The sequence below is a fragment of the Neopsephotus bourkii genome, unplaced genomic scaffold (genome assembly GCF_033783945.1).
Source record: "Neopsephotus bourkii isolate Nb327-2 ecotype Australia unplaced genomic scaffold, CSIRO-AGI_Nbou_v1 NB_1572, whole genome shotgun sequence".
Taxonomy (NCBI): Eukaryota; Metazoa; Chordata; class Aves; order Psittaciformes; family Psittacidae; genus Neopsephotus; species Neopsephotus bourkii.
The window spans coordinates 2,910,233-2,936,457 of record NW_026902048.1 but is presented as its reverse complement, the minus strand read 5'-3'; the positions used below and the strand labels follow the sequence as shown (position 1 = coordinate 2,936,457).

General features: G+C 37.8%; 1 protein-coding gene across 6 annotated transcripts in view; it reads left to right on the top strand.

Moving 5' to 3' along the window:
- The first annotated feature begins 6,172 nt into the window (after positions 1-6,172).
- LRRC28 (leucine rich repeat containing 28) overlaps positions 6,173-26,225 on the top strand; it is a 50,368-nt gene continuing 30,315 nt past the window's right edge. Inside the window, exons 1-4 of one of the 6 annotated variants that reach the window (XM_061371246.1) lie at positions 6,173-6,494; positions 10,659-10,699; positions 13,339-13,376; positions 14,110-14,247. In XM_061371246.1, the coding sequence (XP_061227230.1) occupies positions 6,312-6,494; positions 10,659-10,699; positions 13,339-13,376; positions 14,110-14,247 (400 nt within the window). In that variant the 5' untranslated portion in view covers positions 6,173-6,311. Of the gene's footprint in view, positions 6,495-10,658; positions 10,700-13,338; positions 13,377-14,109; positions 14,248-25,400; positions 25,632-26,225 lie in introns of those variants that run through there. The other 5 variants (XM_061371240.1, XM_061371241.1, XM_061371242.1 and 2 more) reach the window with 5 other exon arrangements.

Here is a 26,225-nt window from a genome sequence, read left to right as displayed (position 1 = left end):
TCTTTGTACCAGGTACAACTGCATGAGCTTAGTGTTTTTGCTTCAGTAACTCTCAGAACACAGGGATGTCCAAGAAGTCTCATCTTGTACTGCTGGTTAACATGCTAAAGAGCAAAGGTTAAAAATACCTGCTAGTTGTCTGACCTTAAAGGAGAAAAACTCCTTTCCTGTCATGCATCAGTCACACTGAAGTTTCCTGCTGCTAAAAAATGACCTTTAATTGCTCAGTGAATAATTTTAGCATAATCCAAATTTAAAAAGTTTGACTTAATGCACATGATGCAAGGTAAATGGTATCCACAGTACTGGGTGGGAAAGACTCACCCAGGATTATTAGGGATTCTGAACCTCAGTATGTTCAGAACTCAAATTCAAGAGCTCACTAAGACATTTTGGGTATCTTGAGTTCTGCAAAACTGAGAGCTGGGAATTTTGTCACAAAAACCTCAATAGAAAGAATTTCTTCATGTTTCACTCAGCAAAACAAAAGAAAATCGTTGTGTAAAGCTTTACTATATATAAGGTATTTCTGACTGTATCTTCCCAAAGTTGTTAGCCTCAAATAGATACCTTGTGTGATAAATCTGATACCATTATATGTTTTTACTCACACTACATTCACCTGGCTTGTATAAGTTGGCACAAAGAAGGGATCACTGGTGGATCTCTGCCCATTTGTTCCAGTAAACCAACTGAAGGTCAGTGTTCAAGACACCAGCAACTGCAAACTACTCAAATAGACCTACTTCTTCCAAGTTGCACATCAAAACAAGTTTTATTAATTTATGTATGCATACATCATATCAGTCATCCTTCTGAGTTTAAATTTCAAGCCCCTCTATTCCTTGTTTTCACAAGCACAAATTAAGAATTAAGATGGGATAAGGAAACAGTAAAATCTAGTTAAGCAAAGAGTATCCCACTAGTCCCACTTGCTAGATGGGAATGACTTGGCAACCATGAGCAAGCACTTAACGGAAGATCAGATTCCAATGCTCCTTGCCCTGCTCATCATTTTTAGCCTTGTGACTACACAGAGAGGACTGTACACCTGTGCTGTGCAGGATCAGAGCTTCACAGATCAGTTTACAGATCTGAGAGAGCAGCACTTTTTAGAGGCACTGCACAGAATTTGATGACACAAGTCTGGGAGATTGTGATGGCATTGGTCAAGGATAAAAAAAACAACAGCGAATGAATGAGCGTGATGAATGCAGCCTACCCAAGGCAATGAAAAGAATCCTGAGTGACTGCTTCAGGAGGAAAGACACAACATAAAGTGATGTGTGAACATTCAAATCATATTAGAAATTATTGGTTATGATATGGTTATCATAAAGCTACAAGGTAACTGGCACTATACAGCTCATCTGAACTTGGTACAGCTCTGAAACAAGCAAGAAAAATGTAATGCAGTTGAGGTGGGTGAGGATGTTTGTTTGCCTTGGCAAAGAACAGTTAGTTCATTTCGTTCTTCTGAAGAGCAGTCTGGAGGGAATCATAAACATTATTATTAGCAGGGAGAAGGCATTTTAAATACTGCTATTAGGAATCCTCTCATTTGGAAAACAAAAGAGATTAAAAATATAATCTTTCAGATCCTCAGTTTTAGAAGTCCCCACTGAAATACTGACAACTCCTATGGTACTTTATTAACATCTTTAATAGTGTTGGTGATCCTAAACTGCTCCTGCAGTCTACGTTGAATCCATGTGTGCAGTATGTTTTATAATCACTGAAGGCACACCCTGAGAGTTGAATTTGTTTCTGTGACAGAGCAGAATCAAAGACACTTTAGCAGTGCTCTTGTCTCTTTAGCCACTTTCTTGGTGTGAGGAGAAAAGCAGAAACAAACAGAAGTTTGTTATCAAAAATACCATAGTGCAGTGATCTTATCTCCTTCCTGTCTAACGCCCCCCCCCCCACCCCCCCCCATTACAAAGTATGTGTAAAGAAACACATTAAGTATCCTGGCTCTGTTAAGATCAGGTTTCCCAAGAAAAAAACTTCATCTTTCATGTCAGTAATTCAGTGGAAGAAAGCAGAAACATGGTTTCTGTCCTGATGAGTAATTTAATATCCTGGAGAAGAACATTTGGGCTGATCTATCACTGAATTCCCTCCAAAGAATGTGTTGCTAACTGTGCTCATATTCAGCTTCTACTCTGATCTGAAATATGCTTAAGTTTTAATTTCTCAGATATTTATAACGTGGGACCAAAGTGACATTAAGAAGTGTGATGCAGTTGCTGTTTTTAAAGCCGTGGTGGTATACAAGCAGGCCACTTCCTGGGGTTTAACGCTGAAATGAGAAAATAGACAAGTACTATCAACCACAGTAAGCAATAATGTGTGCAGCATGGTATGATAAATATGGAGGATGCAGAGTTCTGAAGGGTAAATTAGTTCATCTCAAATTATTCCAACAAAATCCAATCTATGTCTCTGAGAAAAACAACTCCCCAAAGAGTAGCAAGCAACACTGAGCAAATACACTTGTCCAAATCAATTATTGCTTTTCAAGTGCAGAAAAATGACAAATGAGCAATTAAGTTCTGCTGATCCTTATTTAGAACTGAAAAAGAGAGAAATGAGCCTGCAAGAAAAAGAAACATAGAATAGTTTGTGTTGGATCTTAAGCTTTTTCCACACGTTGCTTTGTTTCGAGTGGAAGTTCTGTGAATATATAGGAGAGAAAAAACACTTTCTGTAAGGCATTGAAGTATTCATCTTCTGCAGCACTCAGCTGCTTGGCTGCCCTGCAGAACTGCTACGAATCTTGTTAAGACAAGTTTATGTTCATTAGTCTGTGGAAACTAAAAAGAGGATTTCTGCAGCTGGGATTCCTTTTTTAGGCAGCTGGTAGGGCTGATCTTCCTCAAAGAAGAGCTTTATAACAGCCAATAATGGTAAATATTCTGCAGGTAAGGAAATCTGCAGTTGTTAGACTACTGACATAACAAGACCTTCACTAGGGTAGGATTTATGTATTGGGTCATCTCACTATGTGTGAATAAATTCAAACTCAAAATCAGGTGAACAGAACATGGGTAAATTGAGATTCCTTAATTCCTGTTTCAACAGGCCAACTATCATGGCTAAAAACGTCCATGATGGGGAGGCTGCAGGTGTAGGCAGGATTACCTCAGGGTTTCCTGTTAGCAAAGGAATACAAGGTCTTGTAACCTGCGCCAAAATTTGGCTGGGAAGATGGTCTCTGGCCACCACAACTTTAACGTACAAATGAAACTCTCCTTCAAAACCTGTTAAGCAGGGCTATAACTATCTGTTCTTAATGCTAGTCGCTATGCAAAGCCCTGTGAAGGCAACCTGCGCTACCTGTTGTCTCCAGGACACCCACCGAAGGGATGGAGGCTCCCACTCCTCACCGCAGTTAGACGGGCGAGTTGCTGACGTACAACACCCTCCTATTGGCTGATGGAGGCGGGGGCTCGCGGCTTGGAGACGGAACTTCTGATTGGGTGGCGGGCGGTGGAGTGCCTTGTGATTGGGTGAGAGGCGGGTGTTGGTGGTGAGGGGGTGGTGTTGTGGCGGGACGCGGGGCAGGGGTGGTGCGCGGCTGGGCTGTGTCTCGCGAGAGTTGTGAGGCGGCCGCAATGGTCTCGCGCGGCCGCGGCGGGCTCCGCCCCCGGGTGCTTGGGCCGGCGGCGGTGCCGAGCGGAGCCGAGCGCTGCTGAACTTGAGGCGGCACCGGTGAGTGACCGGCGGGATGGGGTCATGGCGGGTGTTGGGGCCTCCGCCGCTCTACCCGCTGCTGTCTGCCCTCCGGACCGCGCCTTCCCCCAGAGGGGTGTGAGCCCTCGCCGCCTGCTCCGTTCCGAGGCCGTTTCCTCCCTGCTCCTGTCCGGTACCCCTTCAGTTGTGAGGGGGGATCTCCTGCCGTCTCCTCGTCAGCCGTCGCAGGCTCCGCCTGTGGCGGCCCCACGCACCTGGGACGGCCCGGCCTCCCGCAGCCCCACCTCATAGCCCCTCCCGGTTCTCATCCGCCGGTGTGCTGCCTTTCTCCCCAGCAGCCCCACTCGGGGATGTAGATGGGTCTCCGTACCCTCCCGGTGTCACCCCGTCGCGCCCTGTCGTATGCACAGTGCGGGCTTACTTCTGCCTTCTCCGTCCTCTGTGGAGGGTTGGTTTCTCCCCTGAACGACCTGACTCCTCGCAGGGCTATTACCTGCCCTCATCTTCCCTTTTCCGTTCTAAAGATCGCGATTATGTCTCGTCCTTCTTGCTAATGCTGTGTCTCACCGCTGGGAAAAGATTTTTTAGAGAGGAAAAGTTGGGCTGTTGGTGGGAGGAGGGTTTTCCTTTGAAGTAAGAGCCAAAACAGAGTATGTTATGAGTGGGTTTTGCATATATGGGTTTGCGTGTCTGAGTATTCATGTGTGCCACGGCTGAGTGTGGCCCAGTTGGTCTATGGAGTCACAACTCTGAACTCTTTTTAGGTGCCTGCAAATGCAAACACCTAAAAAGCATCTCTGGACAAGTTGAAAGGCTGTTAGATATTTATGGATGTGTTTTGTGACTTATCAGTGTTCCTTAAACAAAATGCATCAGAGGAAGATGAGCCTTCCGTTACCATTTCTTATATTGCAGCAGTTATTGCATGAATACTCTCAGACTATGCACATGAAACATTCAAATGCTTTTCCTTGAATTCTTTGAATGCTGATTACAGATGCATAGTTTAAAACTGTAGCGGCTTAATTTCCTCCATCAGCTGAATTAAGGGAGCTTTGATGTTGCTGGTGCCAAGGGCCAGCAGTGTGTGTACCCTGTCTTTTCAAGATAGCTGATAAAGGCAGCTTGTTACAGCATGGTCTTCTCACTCAAAATACTGCTTAACCAAAGTTAGACTGATCCTTTCTAGTCTTTTATATAGAAGTCCCAACAGGGTGATCATTTGTTTGCAGAACTGATTTTAGCATGGCTTGGATTGTGGATAAGCTTAGGTAAGGTGTGCAGGATATTACATCTAAGTTGTGATTAGTAATAGTAGTGCTTATGGGACTCCTTAAGAAAATAAATGTTTTATTCTTCCAAAAGGACATAGGTCACTGGCAGAAGCTGCTTAATCCACAAATCAAGGGAATTACGGAAACTGATAAAGCAGTTTTATTTACATGTATGCTCTAGTTGTCAGTTTTCAGCTGACAGTTTAAGGTGCTTTGTTTACAACTACCATTATATAACTGTAACTCAGTACCTTCACTTCCAGTGTCTGTTATGATGAGAAATCTCTCCTTCAGTAAAGAAGTGAACTACAATAGAAAATGTTATTGATGGGAAGAAGTCAGAATTCCTTGCTTTTTATTAATGGAAATCTATTTATATACACTCTGAATTAATAAGTAGTCTGTCTTTATTATGTTCTCCTGACTTCTGAGATAGCTGAAAAGATGTACCATCTAAATCTAAACAACATAATAATGACTAAAATTTTGGTTATACATGGAAAACAAGCTAAATAAAATCGAGTTTAAGTTAATTTTTAACTTGTCTTCATACTTTTGTTTTCTGGTTTTGAAGCTATCAGTTAAAGCTTGACATTTAGTTCTTAATGGTTTTATTTTTTGTAGAGACCTGAAAATCTGCTGTCACATCCACCTATAAATTTTCTTCCTGGAAGTTTCACATTTCTCATGTATTAGTTTATTGTTTTTAAATGGCCTTACTGGCTGCCCATCCCCAGTATCTCTACCAATTGATTAAATTCTTCCAGTAGTTTTATATAGGAAAGGTTAACAAACTTTTGTCATTCTCCTTACAAGCTACTTAAAGCCATTTTAGCCACCTGATAAATCCTTCTCTAGTAAATGGTGTATTTTTCTTACCTATGGATTCTTCTTTCAGCATGCTTCACAGAATAAATAGGTGCAGGACATCAGTAATGGTTCGTAGAGAGGTTTCCTTATATTCTGGTGGCAACTTCTTATTATCTGAATTTCAGATAATATAAAATTTTTGAAAGGTCTAGTGAAAATGGATGGGAAAAAGCATTACAATATACCTTAAACTCTTGTTATGGCCAGTCTGGTAACATGTTAAAACTTCATCTCATCCAGAAAAGAGTCAAAAGACTTGCTTCTAGCCTATCTTGTGATGTGGATGTTCTGGGTACTTTATTTATGTATTAATTGGAATAAGTGTATTTAGGTAAATTATCAGATAATATGCAATGACTAACACTTGCCACAGAAGAACTCATGACATACACCTGGATAATGTTTTGTTTGTTTTTTTTCTCTTTTTGTCTCCTAGACATGGGTCTGCTTTCAGAAGATGCAATGCACTAGATGTGCTGCTTAGTCATGGCATCAGAACTATGTAAAACAATCTCTGAGGCAAAGCTGGAAAGGCACAAGAACTTGTTCTTGAATTATCGAAATCTCCATCACTTCCCTTTGGAGTTACTGAAAGATGAGGGGCTGCAGTACTTGGAGAGACTTTATATGAAACGAAATTCTCTGACCACATTGGTACGACAACCTCTTTACTGTAACGTTTACTGTCTGTGTGTTTAGGAATTCTGATTTTCGAAACAGAAAAAACAGGATAATTTACAAATCATAATAATCTAGCGGCAAATCTGATCCTGAATATCATCGATCGTGAAATACAAGTATTTGTTGTATTACGTTTAAAGTTGCATTGGTAATGTAGAGAATAAATGAAAGCTTAAAACATTTTATGGTTACTCAGTTGAAGCTTTTTGAAGATCTGCTGAGGGTTTTCTGATGAAGATTGTTGTTTTGGGGTGTATTTTTTAACTGCTACAAATTTTGCTCACATTAGTGGTCAGGCTAGGGGCTGCTGTTGATAGGAGAAAAACACAAAAGAAAACATTTGATTTCAGGGTTGTGGGATTTTCTGTTATGTCCTCTTGTTTTGTTTTTTCCTTGAACTGAAGAAATTCTTACCCTGAATGAATGCTGTAATCTCAGAATTCAGTGTGTGGTAGTTAAATAACTGTATGAGACATTCTGAGCTGGTAAGATTCTCTACAGAGAGTCAAAACTTGCCACTGTTGATAGGCTCAAGTGTCCAAATAATTAAGTTATTTTTGCTTTTTATTATCTTGGGCTGGTATGATAGATAAAATAATAGCCAGGGCAAAGGAGCTGAAGGTCTTGACTACTTAAAATTCACCAAAATTATGTTTTTCAGTGCTTCCTAGAAAAAGTTCAGTACTTGAGTTTAAGGAATAGTGTTTAAAGTTTTCTCTGCAATACACTGGAAATCCTCAATAAGGGTTTTACTTCATGGGTAAAAAGCTGAAAAGACTCTGAAAATTTTATGTTTTTTCTTCCCCTTGAGTAAGTCACTTAAGTGTGCATGTACTGCACTCTTTGGTTTTGCGCAAGTCCTGTGGTTAATAATTTAACGGGAGGATAGGATTCATGGTTATGCATTAAGGCTGCTTTAAAAATTCACCAAAGACTGTGAACAGTTCTGCTTTGATGCTCTGTAAAATTCAGTGATTATTTTTGTGGTGTAAGGTTCATGAAGTTTGCACTGTCCAGAGGATGAAAGAATCATAAGGAGAGTTTTGCATGTAACTTTTCTGCATGTATGTGGTGGAGCCTGCTTTCATTTTTCTACAAGTAATTCTAAATTAGAAACCAAAACTGTCTTGCAAGTTAACAGTTTAACTCCATTTCCTCTCAATATCTGTTAATATTATCAGCCAGCAGAGATGTAAGATGCCGTAAGAGTAATTAATGGTTACTGTCAACAGTAGATGTATCAAATGAGGCAGGCAGCTCTCACCCAGTGCTGTTTGGTATTGTAATTATGGAAATTAAACAAAACTTAATGTAGATCCTACCTAGGCAAAGTGACTTGCAAACAGCATGAAGTAGAGCATTCGGATTCAAAATGATGGAATAACTTGCTCATAATATGACTTGATGGAATCTCATTCAAGTGCATGGCACTGTAGTTTAGAACTAGGCAAACAAAATTTGGTCTCATTCATGGAGCATCTGTTCAGCAGAATAGATGTTGGAAGTTGTAGTGGACCAAAATCTATCAAGTCAGCAGTATGATACAAAAAAAAGGCAGATTTTTGTTGGAAATTAGAAAATTTCTCATTCTACATTAAAAGGAGAAGGAAATGGTTATTGGACACCATTAAAGCATAAGCTGGGACAAACACTGAGCCTGGAGTTTCATACTTATGAATAACCTAGGTAAAGTGGAAAGAACCTAGAAAACAGCAGCAAGGGATTTTTAGAGGACATGCCCTATAAGAGGAGGTTGAGATTTAGGCTAATTCCTTTTGCAGAAAGAGAAGAGAAATGGGAAAAAGAATGGAAGAGGAGTAATAGGGGAGAGCAGAAGTCATCAGTATTTTTACAAAGCAGTCTTTTTTTTCATAATGATTTTTTTCATGTCCACTGCTGGTAGGACAAATACTCCTCTTGGTTTCAGTAAAGAAGTAGTAAGAGAGTTACATTGTGGGAGGGTATCATCTGAGAATAGTTGAAAACAAGTAAGTGATTGAAAGGAGATGGTTCAGCCTTTTTCTCCTTCGTTTCTATGCAGTATGATGAGTATTAGGTCATCAAGAAATACTTTAAATTGAATATGAATTATTAGCAGTCATCAAAACTAAATCTGCATCATATTTTTTTTTAGAGTCAAGTGGTACTTTTGTCCAACCAGTTCATTCCTTCAGAGTTCTGAAAAATGTTGGCTGAATCAGCTGTTCTCTTTGCTCTTCTAAAATGACTTTAGTCCTTGACAGATGGTTTTTATGAAAAGGTCTGGAATAGTTACACTGACAGAATTTACAGATACCCTGCCTAGAATAATTCTTTTGTGTCTTCATTGGCAAGATGGTTATGATAGAGGGCCCTGACATAATGAGTGTATCAGGAAGCTATAGAGCACACCCATGTCCCAGCATCAGGTCTTTCAACTTCTCATTTAATGTTTGATGCCATTAACCTTACAGTAATCCTGTTTCCCCATCTATTAAAAGGAAATACGTGTTTGCCTTGATGGGACTGTCAAAAACATGATCTAGTGATATCAAAGAACAATTATTCTTAATTTACTGACTCAGAATGTATGATGCTTTACTGATCAGACATATCAGCAGGTTCACTTTCTGAGAAGTATCCAGTGGGTGTGAGGGCGAGACAAACTGGTGGCAGAATTGGTGATTCATTTCTCATTGTTGTCATGTCAGCAGTAGAGACCAGGGTTAATTTTACCTCTCAGTTTGTGGATTGTGAATAGCTTTGTTGTAGAATGTTGCATTGAGCAACTTTGATTCAGACCCGTTGTTATTGTGGTATTCAGGAAGATAAGCAGAATTTCTATTATAGACTTGCTAAACTGTCAAGTTGTCTTTCTCCTAAGGTTAGCTTTCTTAAAGCAGGAGTATAATGTGAAAATAGTTTGTGATTCAGGCTAGTATCCCTATACTAACAGAATGACAATTTGTTTTTTAAAGTTCCCTCTTATTAAATTAAAGCTTGAACTTTTTGTGCTTGGCTAAGTTGCAGTCTTTGCATATTTTCTTAGCTTAAGCTTTTCTCTTTGACCAAATAGGATCCTGTGCAGAGATCAGTGTACTGTAGGAAACCTTCCAGTAGGTGGCAACAGCTGATCAGTTACAGCCTGTTCCTTGGGTCTTGACGTCAACAGAGCCCTTATGTGCTGCTCCGGTTAAATTCCTTTTGTACTCAAGCCTAGGATGTGGCATGTTTGCTACATAAAAATGTTATGATATTAGTTCTTTAGGTTAGCCTATTCCTTAATAATAAATTTATAAACACAAAGTATTTTAGGTAACAATATACCTTAAATTTACATGACAGGGAACATTGCTAGTTTTTTTTAACACAAAATTAACCATGTGATTGAGCTGCTGTTACAATTAATTTGTATCTCAATACGTGTATTGTAAAAGCTCCCAATAAAACATATCGTTATTTAAAATAGATTTCTTACACAATAAAACTCTTAACCTTGAATAACTTTGATATGGTTACAACATGACATGTAAAATTTGTGAAGCTGATCTTGTGATGTATGTTCATGGTTATAAATGCCATCAAGAAGAAACTGCAGCTAAGGATCAGTTAGCAGTTAGAAAATGATATGCATGTGAATGTGCAAATGTGGAAATCTAGTTTGGATTCAGCACTTCTGCCTTGGTGGTAGTTGATTAAGCGACACAAAGTTGGTAGGTCACTTCCCAGTTTAGCAGCATTACAAAATATAATACATTATGGGTAGACAACTTCGATAGTTCTTGTTCTGCTTCAAGTCTGTAGAGGCTGCAGCTTCTTAGTGGTCTCTTGGCTTCAACTCACTTGATCTATTTCAAAAGTGAGGTTCTGGTAATCCATCTTTTCAGCCTCAGAAGTCCAACTATTGTTTGGTTGACAACACGTTAATGTCACTTTGAGGCTGTAGTTCTGTTTGCTCACCCTTGCTATATCCCACATTGCACTGATGGTGAACATGCAGTGGTGTGGAAATAGGGTATTGTATGTAAGCTCCTTGTTGCCATTTTTTCTGCTGCTGATGTGCTTTAGTATGGTTATTAAAATGAGTTGGGTACACAATGTGTGTGTGTGTGTCTGTGTTTTGTTTTGAAACCTAAAAAATGTCTAACTCTTTTTCAGCCAGAAAACCTTGCACAGAAGCTTCCAAACCTCGTGGAATTGTGAGTTTGTGTAGGAGTTTTAATATATTTTTATTATTATGATCCATTTTATCTTAAAAATAATTCTAGAATGTATTGCTTGTATACCTAAGCTACCTCTTTAAGTGTGAAGGGTTTCTCGGAGGGCAAGAAAGAGTAATTTGTTGTTGGTTTAAAGGAGGTATATCCAGATGTATTGAGTCCCATATTAGTATTTTTTACGAGTTCTTATTTATTGTGTTAACAAGAACTGTTATACAAATGTCTACACTGCTGAAGGAAAAAATACTTGACATCCAATTCCTGTGTACACTGTTGTCACGCTGATAAAGCACTGGAACCTCAAAATGCAATGGTCAGGTGGTTGTAACAGACCTGGAATAACAGGTTACTGCCTCCAGCCCATCCCTAGTTGCTCATTTCCACCCCAGCTACCCAGGGGTATTATGATCTTAGTCTTGCTGACTGTAGTAATCAGTTCTTTTGGAAGCAAGGCACAGATTGTCTAACAGGAGCAGGAATGATCAGAGTAGTAACTATTTCATGGTGGTTGCTATGGACAGAGCAGTTTATCCAGTCTTGTCCAAAGAATGGATGTCACATGAACTCTGTTATCATGGCTACTAATTTTAAGCTGTAAGCCTCTCAGTCAGTATTTCCTTCCCTCCCATTTTCTTCTTGTAAGGTTATTATTTCTTTCTATGGTAGGATTGGTGTAAGGATGTTAAAAGGGACATCTCCTTTTTCCCTTTTAACTCCTTTGGCTCACTTTCAGTTGAGTAAGTGATGGACCATTGATTCTGTTTATTTAATGGAAAGCTCCAAGTAGGATGAGGTGTGTATGTGAGCAGTCTAATGCATTCAGATGTCTGATCTTGTCATCTTAATTTGGCCCTTGAAACCACACCTTTCTGGTACACATGACCACAGTATAATTGAACTATTTTGTAGGTCACTGCAGTCTCTGACTTGCTTGAGAGACAGTCTTGTCTCATCATGCCTGAGAATATGTTTATGCTCTGAAGCAGTAAAATAAATATTTTTGTATTTGATATACTTAGTATTTAATGATTTGCCATGGGGCATCAGGAAATCTCCGTGTTATCTGATGATGCTTTTAGGAAAACCTGTATACATTACAGCTTAGTCATCTCTTACAAACACTGAATTGTAGGAGTCAAACCTCATTATTTAGGGTTCAGCAGGTTTAGTTGTGCCATCATTACCCCACACATTCTGGTGGTCTAGAGAGAGCTGCAGTGGGCTTGTGGTTTGTGTAGCTCTAGTAGGACAAGTCAGTGTTTGATCAGACAGTGAGAAATGTTTTGTTGGCAGAGTAAGACCACAAAATAAAGATTTACTTAAAGAAGAATTTGTTGCAGTAGCTTTAAATTTTGAAATACAAATTGAACGGATTTTCTTGCAAGTGGTATCCTTAAGCAATTTCACTTACATATTTTTAAAACTTCACTATTGTCTGTTTCCTTGTATGTTGTATCCCAGCATGCTGGGGTACTAGGTGTAGATCCTCATAGCATACCCTGAGCTCATTTAGCTTGAGTGAAATAGTTAACAAGTGTTTTTAGGAGCTGCAGCTGAAATGAGTAGGAGAATTCTCATCCTGAGGTTTGATATACATATTCCTATAAACGTATCTGCTATCCATATGTTTGTTACATTTTTAGTAAACTTGAAATGTTTTTAAAGAAAACTAGAAGGCTTAGATGCTCCATGCAGTTGAAATGTTCATGTCTTTCTTGTTCTACCTCTATCTCCTCAAAGAGACAGGCTTCTACTATAGGAAATACTGCCTGAACAGAGTAGAAATAATGCTGTGCAGATAATTTCCATGTGTGGCTAAGCAATTGGACATAGAGTTCCTGGTGTTCCTTTACAATTGGATATCAAGATTTGAAAACTTGTTATTTTTCTACAAGACCTGTTATTTCATTTGCAGCAATATTGATTGAGAACTAATACGTAAAATCTTGGGTTTTTTTATGTTACTCGTAATACTGGAAGTACTCCAGCAGAGGGTGCTGGATATTCTTAGTGAGAGATTGGGCCACACAGTAGCCTAAAACCATGTGTAGCATTGGGTTTTTCTTTCGAAAAATGTACTCTTAAGTTTGAAACCCCCACTTGCAGTAAGTAGATGATGTACTTGTTTCATCAGTCAGTAATGGTCTAAGAGTTTATGTGTAGGGGAAAATGTTTATAATCATATAACTTGTATATAGGATTTGAGCTTTTTACTTTTCTTGCCCAGCATTTAGTGTGGAATAACCTGGTGATTAAATATGGCTCATTTTGGTTATTCTATTTATCTTACTGTTTTTCCTTTTTGTTTTCCTCTTAAGACTCTCAAAACTAAAGCCTGGTATTATTGTAACTGTGAATGTTTTGTTGTAAAGGATTGTGTGTCATTCTCTTTTATGTTAATCGTTTTATAGTGATTTTTTTGTTTATCATTTAAGTGAAACTGAAATACCTATCCATTGCCAGTTTATACAGTTTCCACAGCTTTTGTGGTCATAGAGGAAGGGCTTTGAGGGTGCTCTTTGTGTCTGAAATTGGATATTTTGCAAACTGATTATGTAGCAGAAGTCCTTGAGGGTAACAGGTGGTGTCCTCTGCTTTTTTTTTTCTCCTCCCCCCAGGTACCTTCATTCAAATAACATAGTTGTTGTACCTGAAGGTAAGTAATCTACCAGCTTACAATAACTGGCAGGAATCATAAAATATTCATTTTTCTTCTTTGAAGAGGCCTGTTTTTCCTTTATTTTCCCATAAAACATTAAATATTTTCATACAAACCTACCAGTGTAGCTCTTAGTTGATAATATCCTTGTTTATGTTACATTAAATTCTTTTAATGAATTCTTAAATGCACCTAAATGCTGTTTGCTTCAGTTTTAATTGCAGAAAGTGAAAAGTCTAAATGGCACTTATCTGCAGAAAGAAAAAATCCAAAGTGTCTTCTGCTTGCCATGCAGAATACGCTGCTGGTTTAGGTCATGACAGATTTGAAACGTAAAGTATTAAGAATTTGTACTAGTTTCTCTTCCTTGTCTTAATTGTAGAGTTATGTGCCCAACTTCAGGCAAGTACTTTAAACTCTTCCTGAATATATAAATTGGATAAACTCAAAGGAATGGAAAAAGTGATTTCGGAGCAGAATCATGCAAGGAGAATCTAGAAATGGCATTATTCTGTACATCACTTCTCCTTGCTGTCTCGCTGACAGCAGCCCTGTTTGTTGGATAGATAAGTGTTTTCACAAATTGTTAGTTGTGAGACCTGCTTTAATACGACCAAATGTGCTTAGATATAGGTGTTAGCTACTGTGGCTTTTTATCCTCTCATAGCCCTATTAAGATTTTAACTTTACTGTTGGGTCACATCGATGTTTTAATCTGTTCTCTCACAAGCCATTGGCTCCCTCGTTAAACTGCAGTTTCTAGACCTAAGCGATAATGCCCTCGAAATTGTGTGTCCAGAGATTGGCCGCCTGAGATCCCTACGTCACCTTCGCTTGGCCAACAACCAGCTGAAATACTTACCTGCAGGTAAGCACCAGCATGTGAGGGATTACAGCAATGACAAAATCTGTTTGAACTTAATTTGCACACTGATCTCCTCTGGGTTTATTCATATCTTACAGCTGAAGCATTGTACAACTTGCATTTAAAGACTAGGCAGGGATTGCCATTATATGTATTGTACTAAATATACTCTGTAGTTAGAAAAAAGCCTTGCAATATGTACTTGAGGTCAAGAAAAGTCCTGAAAAATGCTTATGAGGTGGGAAAAGATGTGTGTATTTAACAGTCTTTGCTATTGTATCAAGAAAATACTGAACTTCCATGAGAACGCACAAAATGGCAATGACAACTGTCGTTATGAGAAAACGATGTTTCTTCCAATTTTCCACAATATAACGGGTTCCAGTCTGTCCTTTGTTTCTTTTTTGCCCAACAGCCCTATTCTTGTATTTTCTGTAAAGACACATGTCTGGTAGGTTTGCCTATGGCAGTTCTACCTCGCTATGACAGTAAATAACAAATGTTTGTCTTACTAGCTCAGAACTAAAAAGCACTATTTATTTAAAGTAAATGTGACACAAGGTCAGCAAAAGTTGGCCATAGGCAGATTTTGAATTATTATTTTTTTTGGCCTTCTGATACTCTGATAAGCAGACATAACTGATTATTGTTCTTCCATGGCCCTTACATCTTTGCAGATGAGATGATGATGATGATTTTTAGATATTTTGTATTTTATTTTTTAGTATTTTTTCTGTCATATTTGCATTTTCTGCGAAGATGACAAAATCTAAGGCCACCATTTCAAACAAGTGGTCTAACTTAATCTAACAGGGTTAGCTGTTGGCTCTAATTTTAACTAACTTCTCAGTGTAGCCTTCATGTGTTTGTAAATTCACGTTGCTTGTTCTCAAATATATTGAGGTTGCTCCTTGAAGTTTTGGGTGCAGAAGTCTGTCTGTCCTTTCCTTGTACTTTGCTAGGCATAATAAGCTTAGTAAGAAAAAGTCAAAGGATGATTATGATTAGAAAGAAGGAAATTCATATGACTATGTAAATGCTCTGGAATGAAATTAGATAAACCTGTTAAACATTATGACCCAAGGCCAATAAAATTTCCATCAATTTTCAGATGTCCTACATTCAAAAGGAAGGAGTGACTTGAGTGTGCTTTATGTTCCTCAAAGATAATTTACCTTATGGTGCTGTACCATGAAAGAAAGACTTGTTCAAAGAAAAAGTGACACATTTTCTGCAAAACTTCACACATTAACTTTAAAAGGTTCCTAAAAAGACTTTCAAAAGGATAATTTACATTACTGAGGAGCTGATTTCGTGTCTACCACATTTGATTAGGAGCTGGTATCAGCTGCATAGGCACACTGCATTTAATTTCTCCTCAAGTTTACAGAATTCAGTACTGAGCAGTGTGCTTTTAGGTTTGTGTGCACAAGAATTTTGCATGCTTAGAAATAATACTACTGTTGCCTACTGTTGAATAGGAGAATTCAGTGGTGTGTGGTCTTTCTGGTTTGCTGGTCATGTACCATCAGTTCATACATACGCCATTACTGCTATCGTTACTAATCCGGTCTGTGCAGATGCTGTCACTATCAACATGATGGGATGTCATACAGCTTGAGTGTTACCAGTCAAAAAGATTAGTCTTTCACTTACACTGAAGAGTTTGCCCACTGGAGAGTTAATCTACTGCATTGAGTGTTTCCTAAACATAACACTTTCTGAAGAGGGCTTCCAAGCATATTTTCATAGTTTTTCATTGTAGAATTGCAAAGAATTCAAGATGATTTTGTAACAAAATTTTTGAGTTTGAAAACTAAAACTTTTCATCTACAAAAATAACTTATGTTCTACAGTTGAAAAAATAGAGCAAATTAGGAAGTTCTGGAAAACACTTTTACCCTTAATTACGTTGGTAGCATGAATCTTCTTAATAGTGTTAAATAGCTTTCTGTCAGGAAAGCTAGCAAAGTTAATAAAATGAGCTAGGATGGGGTGTGATTTTACTGCAGTACCAGATTTTACTGTGTTAACTGCTTTCTTTACAGCACTGTTAGGGAAAGACAGCTCTTAATTGCTTTTAATTTATAATAAGTAACCATTTAAGATATAATTTAGTTTCTGCCAGTGCAGCTTGTACAGATTTTAAAGATCTGCATTAAAGAAATAGCTTTCAGGTATTAGGTGATGGTCATTTATGGAATAAACTTTCAAAACTCATTTTCTTACAGATTTAGTCCTGCACATACCACCCAAATGGCAGTGAACTGTTTATCACAGCAGAAGAGCCAAAAAGGCTGATCACTATTCACCTTTTGTACCCAGATAGGCTAATTTGCAGCATAATGATGTCATCACATAAAAAGCTTACTTTAGAGTTGTTGCCCTGTGATTCCTCTTGTTTCTCCGTTCCCAGTGTCCGGTGTTAAAAGTACCCTCAGTTTTTGTTGAAGCTGCATGGATATCTAGGAGGAGGATACTCTTAGTAATAGCCTTCATCAATTGCTAAAACAATGTCTTCATTACAGCTGCAGAACAGTTGGAAAATTTTGCCATTGTCTGAATACCAACACTTTTCTATTGAATTTGATATTTTAAGAATGATTCTGTTGTATCTTAGTTGTGATTAAGAACTGAAAGAAACAATGCAGTTAATAGCGTTGTGTTGATTCATTATTCATTTTTAATGGTTTTGTTCCACAGTTGTGCTCCTTTAAGTTCCGTTGTACTATTTAAGGTTTGCCTTATGGAAATCTAGTATGACTCTAATTTTAAAACAATTGAAATAGTGTGCATAATGAGGCCCTATGAAGATCTTCAGACTGATTATAGACAGTCTTCAGGCTCTAAGAGAGGTTGTGCTTGTGCTGTGGTTTATTTTCAATGTGATGGGCAAGATTTTAGTCTCTGCGTACCTGTCTTCATAAAACTTGTGAGACTTTCATAATGAAGACCTCTCAGTTTCTCAGGTTTGATCATGATTGTCCAACTACTTTTAAAAGTTACTTTAATGGGGGAGGTGGAGGAGAATAATGAAAATACATGGTGAAAACATCAATACATAAGCTTGCTTTCTTGAAGAAATTGGGCAGTACAGGACTGATAAAGGGAAAAAGGGCATTAGGTGAAGCATAGAAATTGTGTTCCTTGGAGATTAGAAAGCACTTTCTGTGCTGTGGCACTCTTGTAGTGTTTAGCAAACACTACCAAATCAGCGTCACCCGTGGATAAAATCATGTACTTTGGCCTCAAGGCACTTTGTTTAATTGTGCATTACCACTGAAACAATGGGACTTCCGTCAGGCAACACGAAGTTGTTGTGAGGATTGCTGAAAGATGACTAAGCTGAACTTGATGAGAAGGGAAAAAATTGTCCAGAATAAGTATGTTGAAATTCGAATATAATATAAAATGGCTGCAAGAAAATGCTTTGTGAAATTCTCTTGAAGTCATGTTTTGAGTATACTCTGCCTAAGGTTAATATGTGGATCGGCTTCTGCCTGATGCAGTCATCAGTGTCTAGATTCTGTGGTAATCAGAATGACCAACTGAGAAACTCTGAGAGGAGAGCTGATTAAAAGGGTTGCAGATGAGTGAGAGGATGAGATTGAATATTACAAAGTTCTCTTGAGCACTGTTTTTCATTGGAATGCATAGTGGGTTTTTTGTTCTGCAAACTGTAAATCTCGTAACTTCTGTCTTGAACTAATTTCTTGCTTCTTTTACTTGGCTCTGCTGTATGTAATTCTTGAACATGAAGTCAGGTTTTGTGGAGTTTCCTACCATTAACTGTAGCACTTAAATAATTGATTTCTTGAGGGCCATTTTGAGTTATGTAATGCCAGGGATCTTTCTTGAAAAAATCTCAGAGTTGCAGCATAAAGAGAAGGTGGTTGTTATTTCATACATGATTTCATGTATAAGCTTGACTTAAGGTTGACATTACATTTTCATAGTAGCTAAATTTTGTTTTGAGATTTTAGTCAGAGGATTTGCCTCAATATAATGTAGAATTGTAGTTAGTCCTATATGAGTGAGTTCAGTTGTCAGAAGTAAATGTTGAGTCTTCTCACTTATGCATGAGTAATTAGAAAGTTCCCCTTTGTTTCTGGTATTTATAATGCATATGATATTCCAAATCCTTTGATTCTTAAGAACTTAACTTTCTCTTCATGTAAGATTGCTGCATCATTTGCAAAAATATCAATCCAGTGATACGTACTGTAAGAATTATTCCTCGGAGTCCCACAGCCAAAGTTATCTTTCTGTTTTGTTGTGTTGCCATTAAGGTCTGGTTTGACTTTAGCCTTGGAAACTTGAAGTGATGGCTCTTCATGTTAAAATTTTGGCCTTGTAGTTAGTGAATGCATGTTTTGACTACATAAGACTTTTTGGGTCATACTCAAAGTCAGACTTAAGTTTTGTGTTTGACAAGGATTAGGGTTTTTATTGCACATTACTTGAAAGATACTCCTCCTTAGAACTGGCAAGTTTTAGCATCTTGTTCTAAGGTTTAATTAAAAATGAGGTTATGTTTACTCAGCACATGGTGGAGTTAATTATAGATTTACTAAAATGAAAGGCTTAATGTTTTGCCAAGTCAAGAGCAAAAGCTAAGTAATTAAACAAAGAATAGGGTATGGTTTATGATCCCAGACCATCTTTTGGCAAAGTTCCTTTTAAGAAGGGGAAAAAACCCTCTTATCAGCACTTGTCTTTACATGGGGTAGACCATTTCCTTTTGTGTTTGTAGTTGGGGAACTTTGAAAACCAAGAACTGAGTGCATTGAATAGGCCAAAAAATTAAAATGCAGTCAAATAATACTAAACTTCATGTAAAATGTGTGATGCTCTTTCTTATTTCTGTCAAGTTAAAGTGCAGGTGACTGGGTAGCATCAGCAGTTGCACAGGATCTCTGCAGGAGGCAAAGACATGTTTTTCTTCCCCCAAATAGATGTGTAGCTTCCATTTCAAATTGGCATTTCTGTGTTGTCTCTTGTGACTTCTGTATACCGCATCCACTTGTTGCCATTTTGCTTCATTTAGGTAGAATGTGAAGGGAAATTTATTCATCTGCCTTTGGTTTTTTAAAGGCAGTATTTAGGGGAGGTTAATAGCAATTATAGTAATTTCATTTCTGTTCAAATACTTTTCCTTTTTAAGGCAAATTGCTTTAGAAATATAGTCAGTTTAAGCCTCATTAAAATACATTTGTAGGCTTATAAAACTTCATCTTCAAAGCATTTGAGAAAGATCCTGTGAAGCTGATAAGGGAGTGTTATCCTCATTTTACAGAATGGAAAAAAAGTGTTTTTCACAGAAGTGCTTTGCTCCAGGCCACAGCAGGAGTCAGTGTTAGCCAGAAATAGAACTTGGGTGTTCCCATTCCATTTGTTAAGACCACACCTTTTTTGAGGTTGATCATATTTAACATTGGGGAGGATTGAGTCTTTCCACCCATTATTAGGAAATTAATAATTATATCTCCATAATTAATAACCCTCTAAATTAATAGGAAATTAACAGCAGTAAGGTCAGGGAGGTTTTCTAACCGAAACAACTTGCAGTTGCAGAAGGCTGGAAGAGTTTATGAAGGTGAATTTTGAAAAGTATAACTTAACAGATAAATACTGGATCACTTGCATAGGTGCTGACAAGGAGGGTTCAATTGCTATTAAAGTTATAAATCAAACTATAATTGTTGGTTACTGCTTCATCTATTTATAGAGTAACCCTTGAAATGTTTTTTGATTATTACTAAGTCTGTTTTGCTTTGGAATTTGCTTTCTTAATTGGGGGCAAGAGAAGCTTTGAGACATGAAAACTGCATATTCATTTCTCTCACTTTTTTTAAGTTGCTATAAAGTACAATATCTGTATTTACTATTCATACCAGTATTTCACTGGTAAAGACTTCTTGAATGCCCAACTTAGTAATTCTGAACAGAGCTCACTATAAGGTATTTCAGTAAATTTTAATTAAAGGCATATAAACACAACTTCTTCCATGCCTCCTTTTCACAGTAGATTTCCACTGATCATAGGTACAGCATGCCAATAATTCTATTCTTATTCTAGACCCTGGCATTAAAATATGTAGCTTTAACTAATTTGTCAACTTGTTCTCTGTATTTTGATTTACAGCCTTCAAAATGGGGAGGAATAAATTGGGCTTTTTTGTTTTTATGTTTTATTTTTACTCCTATATTTCCCTTGTGCTTTTATTACTGTCTCTGATAAGGGTAGATTGCTTTGATGCTTAAATGCAGGCTTCTTTTATAATGGTTATGACTTTAAGAGCAAAGGCACAAACTGATGCAGACCCTGTTCTTTTTTCAGGCTTGGCATAACCTTAGTCCACTCTGCTTTCCTAATTTAGTAACATGGCTAAAAATATGCACGACGGGACAGGTTTGGTACGCCAGGCACCCATCCAGGAGTGTGGTGTTTTTAAGTAAAGGGACTTGTGGGGATTTGAGGAAAACATAGATTAGGTTTCATGAGCTTTGCACTCTGTAAGTACGTGGCTATTTAAAGGAGCATCGACTCCTAAATAAAAATCTTTTTATTATTATCATAATATGTTGTTTTCCTTGAAGGAGGTCAAGTTTTTCTTTGCACGGATCTGTAAAATATGTACTCTGTTTAATAATTCATTTCTAGATTTGGTTTACTGTGTGAAACCCAGAGTTCAGTGTACTGGGCTTACATTAGCTCCTTGGTTCAACAACAGAAAATACTTTTAAATCTGAAACGGTGCAGAACTTCCCCACACTTGCTGGTATTGTATTGTTTTTTTTTTCCCCATCAGGATTAAGAAGACTGCAGTAATTACGCTGTATTAATGTAGAAGCACAACAAAAATACCTGATGGTATCTTTGAGACATTGTTTGGATTTCTAGGAGGAAGGATTTGTACATGTTTTGCTCTTGTATAAAGTCACAGCCTGTAAGGGCTGAAAGTTCTTACAAGAAAGATTCCTCTATATACATATATTCCCTTATAACAGTCATAGCTGAAGAGTCAGGAACAAGATGGCAGTGTGGATGGTTCCTGATTGTCACTGGACTTTGTGCCCCAACTAGAGCTGACCAAAGCACAGGGTGGGATATTGTATTCCTTAGCAGATTAGTTTTCATGCATGTCCAAACACGGGGGTACTTTTTCAATTCAAGGATGTTTGTTGTATGAGATTTTATAACGGAGATTACTTTGCTCAAACATTTGGTTTGGGTTAAATTCTCAGGAGGATGGCTTGTACTTCTGAGTACTTTAGATTTATGGAGAGGGAAGACAGAGAATAGAAAAATTCCATTAAATTCCTGGAAATTTTCATTAACTGAAGCTTTTCCTGTGTATCCTCACCTGTATAGTGTGTCAGGATGAGTCATCTGTGTATACAGAGCTGCTCACTATTCTCATTGTGTCTGCTTGCCCCTTCTTACAGTTGTTTTTTAACACTTAGCACTGTTGAGGGGCATTTAAAAGCCTCTTTGTTATTATTGTGCAGTGTTTTTTGTATACCATGGAAGCTTCATAATGACACTCGATACTGGTAGCAAAAATAGTATAAATGTATAGTCAGAAAAATTCAGGAGCTATATTTTAAGCTTACAGTGCTCTTCTAATGTATGTTTTTGTTGTAAAACTTCCAGATAGGCTTCTATGAAGCATCCTGGAACTCTGACGTTTCCCGTAACTGCAGCAGAAATGACGTTAAGAAACAAAAACCCCAACAAAACTATCTCTTTCAACAATGGCCTGTGGTATTCCTCATTCTGGCGCTGCACAGCAGGTTCTCAAAAATGCATGTGCTGAGTATGTACGTGTTGTAATTCGTCAATCTGAAAACTAATAGAAAACAGTTGGAAGAAGCCATCAATGTCTTTGTAACATCTAAATTACATATTCAAATACTGCTTTGTATACTCGGCTTATTGGACTAGAAAATTCCATCTTCAAATTTACTACTCTAATTTAGCACGATCACTGGGAAAAGTATTTGGAAATTAAGCTGTTTTAATGAGCATGTTTTTACTTAAAAGAAACCGTGATATGGTTCATTACGTTGTATTTCCAAGTGCCTGCAATTGTATAAAAACATAGATCTTAAAAACAACTGCTGTGGTTATGTATCTGGAAAAGTGATCAGGGACAAACTGAAACTAACAATGAGGTTTCATGTCAGTAGATTGAAGGCTAAAATCCTTTTGAAGCAAAATCCTAATGACCAGGCGTTTGAGTTCTCTAATATTAGTGTTACGTTTTTTAGTGACTTACATATTGTAACATAACTTTACTGGTTTTTCTTTCTTATGTATTTTAGCAAGATGATAATGATTTTGGATCAGTCACACTTTTTTCTTAGGTCCCTACTCCGGTTTTGGTGATGCTTTAATTTCAAAAAGTCTCTGTCTGATTGAAGTTTGACTGTACTTAAAACATGAACAGTGTGCTCATGTACTTACTGAGTTTGTTAATAGATCTAAGAGTGTCTGAGAGTACAGTTTGGTACATCAGCACTTAAGTCCACGTTGATTTCATTTGGATTCTATGGACTGGACAGAGGGTGACCTGTAAAGTTTCCCTTTTTATGTGATAATCCTTACTGGGCACAGACACTTAATGAGTGTTATGGTGGCATTGTGTGTCTGGAAAGAGACTTCTTAGAATGACACCACATGGAGTTCTAATCACTAAAATACCTTTTTATTATGCTGTAGAATAAATATGTTTTCGAGGGCACAGCTGTCACTGCAAAGCTGCCTGTTGCCCAGTATTTTTATTTTCAGTTTTTATTTTCTGAAGCATCAAAATTCCCGTTTCTTATGTTCTTAGTGCTTAGAAACTAGTTTCCGAGAATGGGCCAGTGTTGCCACTTGTTCCCTGCTGTTCTGTGTGAGATGCTTGTGAAAGTTATCATGCATCAAACTTGCAAAATCTGGCCCTACCAGCCCCATAGTTCTCTCTCACTCAGTTCCTTTCTTTCTCTGAAATGGAGTTACAAAGCAAGCTGGGGAGGTGTAGGTGAAATCAGGATGGAGCAGAGAAGAGCCAAGCTAATTATTACCAGTGGTACTCTTAAGCCTGTTGTGCTTCTGGCTTTGCAATACTCCCTTGTGGAAATCAAAATCTTTGCAGGAACACGTATGTTTTCTAAGCTCTGGGCCATGGGCTTTCCCCCTGGTAGCCGTCCCCCGCAAGGGCTTTTTAGATAGGAGATAAAGGAGCTGTGCCAAGATAAAGGAGTTGGAGTGCTGCTTCTAATGGTGAGGTACTTGGACGATTTGTGCATTCCTGAGAGTATGGGAGCAGATTTAACTGGATTCTCTTATTGTTAAGAGATTTGGTACTGCCTCTTGAATCCTGGCTCCTTCCTCAGATTTGCAGTCCTTGATTTCTCAAAAGCACTAAGCCTTGTTTCTCCAGGGGTTTTCCTCTTGTCTGTGGGGGGCAGGCAGGAATTTTAAAGATACTGAGAGTGCTTCAAGTAATCATGACAAGCATTCATCTGAAGCTTAAAACTCAACGGAGATGTTGGAGACCTTAATTATAATTGTAGAAGCATGGTAGTTATGTTGTATGTTCTGATGCCCGTTTATTAAATAAGGAGTCTTAAGTACAGCTCATTTCAACACAGTTCATTAAACATGAAATTGCAAAATATTTTTCTAGTAAACTCAATTTGAGATTTCTTGGTAAATTGTTAAAATACAGATTGTGAGTCTTGCATGTCCAAGTCACTTCCAAGCTTTGCTTTAGAAAATCAGCCAGTCCCATGCAAAATATTAAACAGAAAAGAATTTAAAATGCAGTATTGTTTTCAGTCCTAGAGTGAGGTCTTGAGAGGATGATAAAATCAATAACAGGGTGATGCGGAAATGCTACTGCCATACACAGATAGTTCATACAGTAACATACGAAGTAGTCTGCCAAACATCTGATGGAAGAAACGACAACCTGAAGTTTCTAGGGTATATCATCTAGGGTATTTCATCAGGAACAGAGCCCTGATGGAATTAATCTACCCCACTCCACTCCTGCAGTCACAAGAGCTGCCACTTGGGAACAGGGCTTCTGAAAGAACGTCTCTTGACCTTTGAATATACTCCCAATGACATGCTGAGCTGGAGGCCACAAGACAAAAGTGGGAAGTTTATGCAGCAGTATATAACTTTAAAGAACATTAAGTTGTCATTGCTGCTTTGATCAGTGATAGAGTATACTTCGATAAAACTCAGATAAAGGGCTTCAGGCTGTAGCATCAAAACAATGCATTCTGTTCCTTTTAGTTTGAAAAATGTATTTCTACAGTTTGTTTTTAAGAAGGAATGTGCTTGTGAGAACTGATTAGACCTGGCACACAGACCTAACTAATGAAGGTCAAACAGAATTATTTGGAGTTTTTTTACATTTTGATTGTTTGAAAACTTGGGTTTGAGATTTATGGAGAGGACACACAGTGGCACAGTTATATACCACAGAAATAGCTCTGGAAGTGGCTGCATTGTGTTTGAATTCAGTAATGATTCCATTTGTGGTATTTGTTTTATGTGAGCTTATTGACTGCATAGCAGAGGAGAGGAAAAAGTGGAGGGTCTTTAGTTGCTTTTAGTCAGTCTTATTCCTGTAGATTTGAATATAAGATGTGGAAAAGCAAGACTACCAGAAATTGAATTTCTTAAGTATGTGTTACAGTCTTGCTCTTGAGTGTTTGAAGGTTAGTTTCTAAATCTATCTGCAAATCCATAAATACTATAAAAAATAACATTGCTAATTGCTTTAATTTTATGTATTACCTGTACGGCCTTAAAGCTCTACAGATCATTGCTCCATTCACAGGTCTAGAAAATCCCCCCCCCTCAAATTCTTGGTGGCATCTCTGGTGATCTTCATAACTAAGAAGGTTCAAGGCTTTGTTGCTTGTCTGGCAACTGCCTTCAGTACTGCTAAAAATGAACATAATCACTGTTGTGTTTATTGCAATAGAGTGTTTTTATCTCTTAAGATATTGTGGGGATTTTTCTTTCATTTGCTTTTGTGATTTAAATAATAAAAAAAAGGAATCTTCAGCATTTTTCAGCTTTATTCTTAGATTAAAAAAGAAAACCCACATTAAAATAAAAATCAAATAACTTTTTTTTTTCTTTTAAGATGTCATTCCCCTCCTTTTGGAACTTCTTCCCTCAACATTCTGAATCCTCTACTGAGAGCAGAGCAAAGCCTCTTCTTTGGAATTTGATACAGGGGTTTTTCCATGTTATGGCTGGCAACAGTCACGTTCTGAGCAACATACCTTTAGGCTCTCATGAGGTGGATTCTCCTTCTTGCGCAACGCATGTATTAGCCTGTCTTTACTGTGAGAGGCAGAATATGGAACTTCTAGTAAGTCTCCTCCTTTGACTGTTAAAAAAACCCAGTTATTATTGTGAGTTAACATAGTCCAAGAAATTAACCTGAGCTTGAGTTGTCATACAGTGCCTAGTATCAAACTAGCCCCATAAGTAAGGGAATTGCAGAAGAAGTTATTCTTTAAGTCATCTGTCAGCACTGAATTCTTCTGCTGATGATGCTGATAGTAAAGATCCGACTTTACTGAGTGCCTGGTTCAAGACACATGTGATGTATATGAAGTTCACTTCTGAAACTTCAGAACAGATGCTCTTTAAAATACTTGTAAAAGTCTTTCTTTTAGAACTGTTACCCAAAAGTAAAACTGATCTTAAAGGGATGCTCAGGGCCTCTCTCATAAACATTTCCCAATAGCTGTTCACATGGGTGAAGACAGATGTGTATTGAGAAGGTCAGAGCTCAACCTCCAAGATGGAGAGCTGGATGTATGCTGAGAAAGGTGTTTCACATACAAATGGTGTTTGTGTTCCTGTAGTATGAAAGCTTCCTTAATAGGAACAATCTGTTCAGTAGTGTTTAGTCAGGCTTTCAAAGGAGCTCAGCTTTGAACAGATATTAAACTGCAGG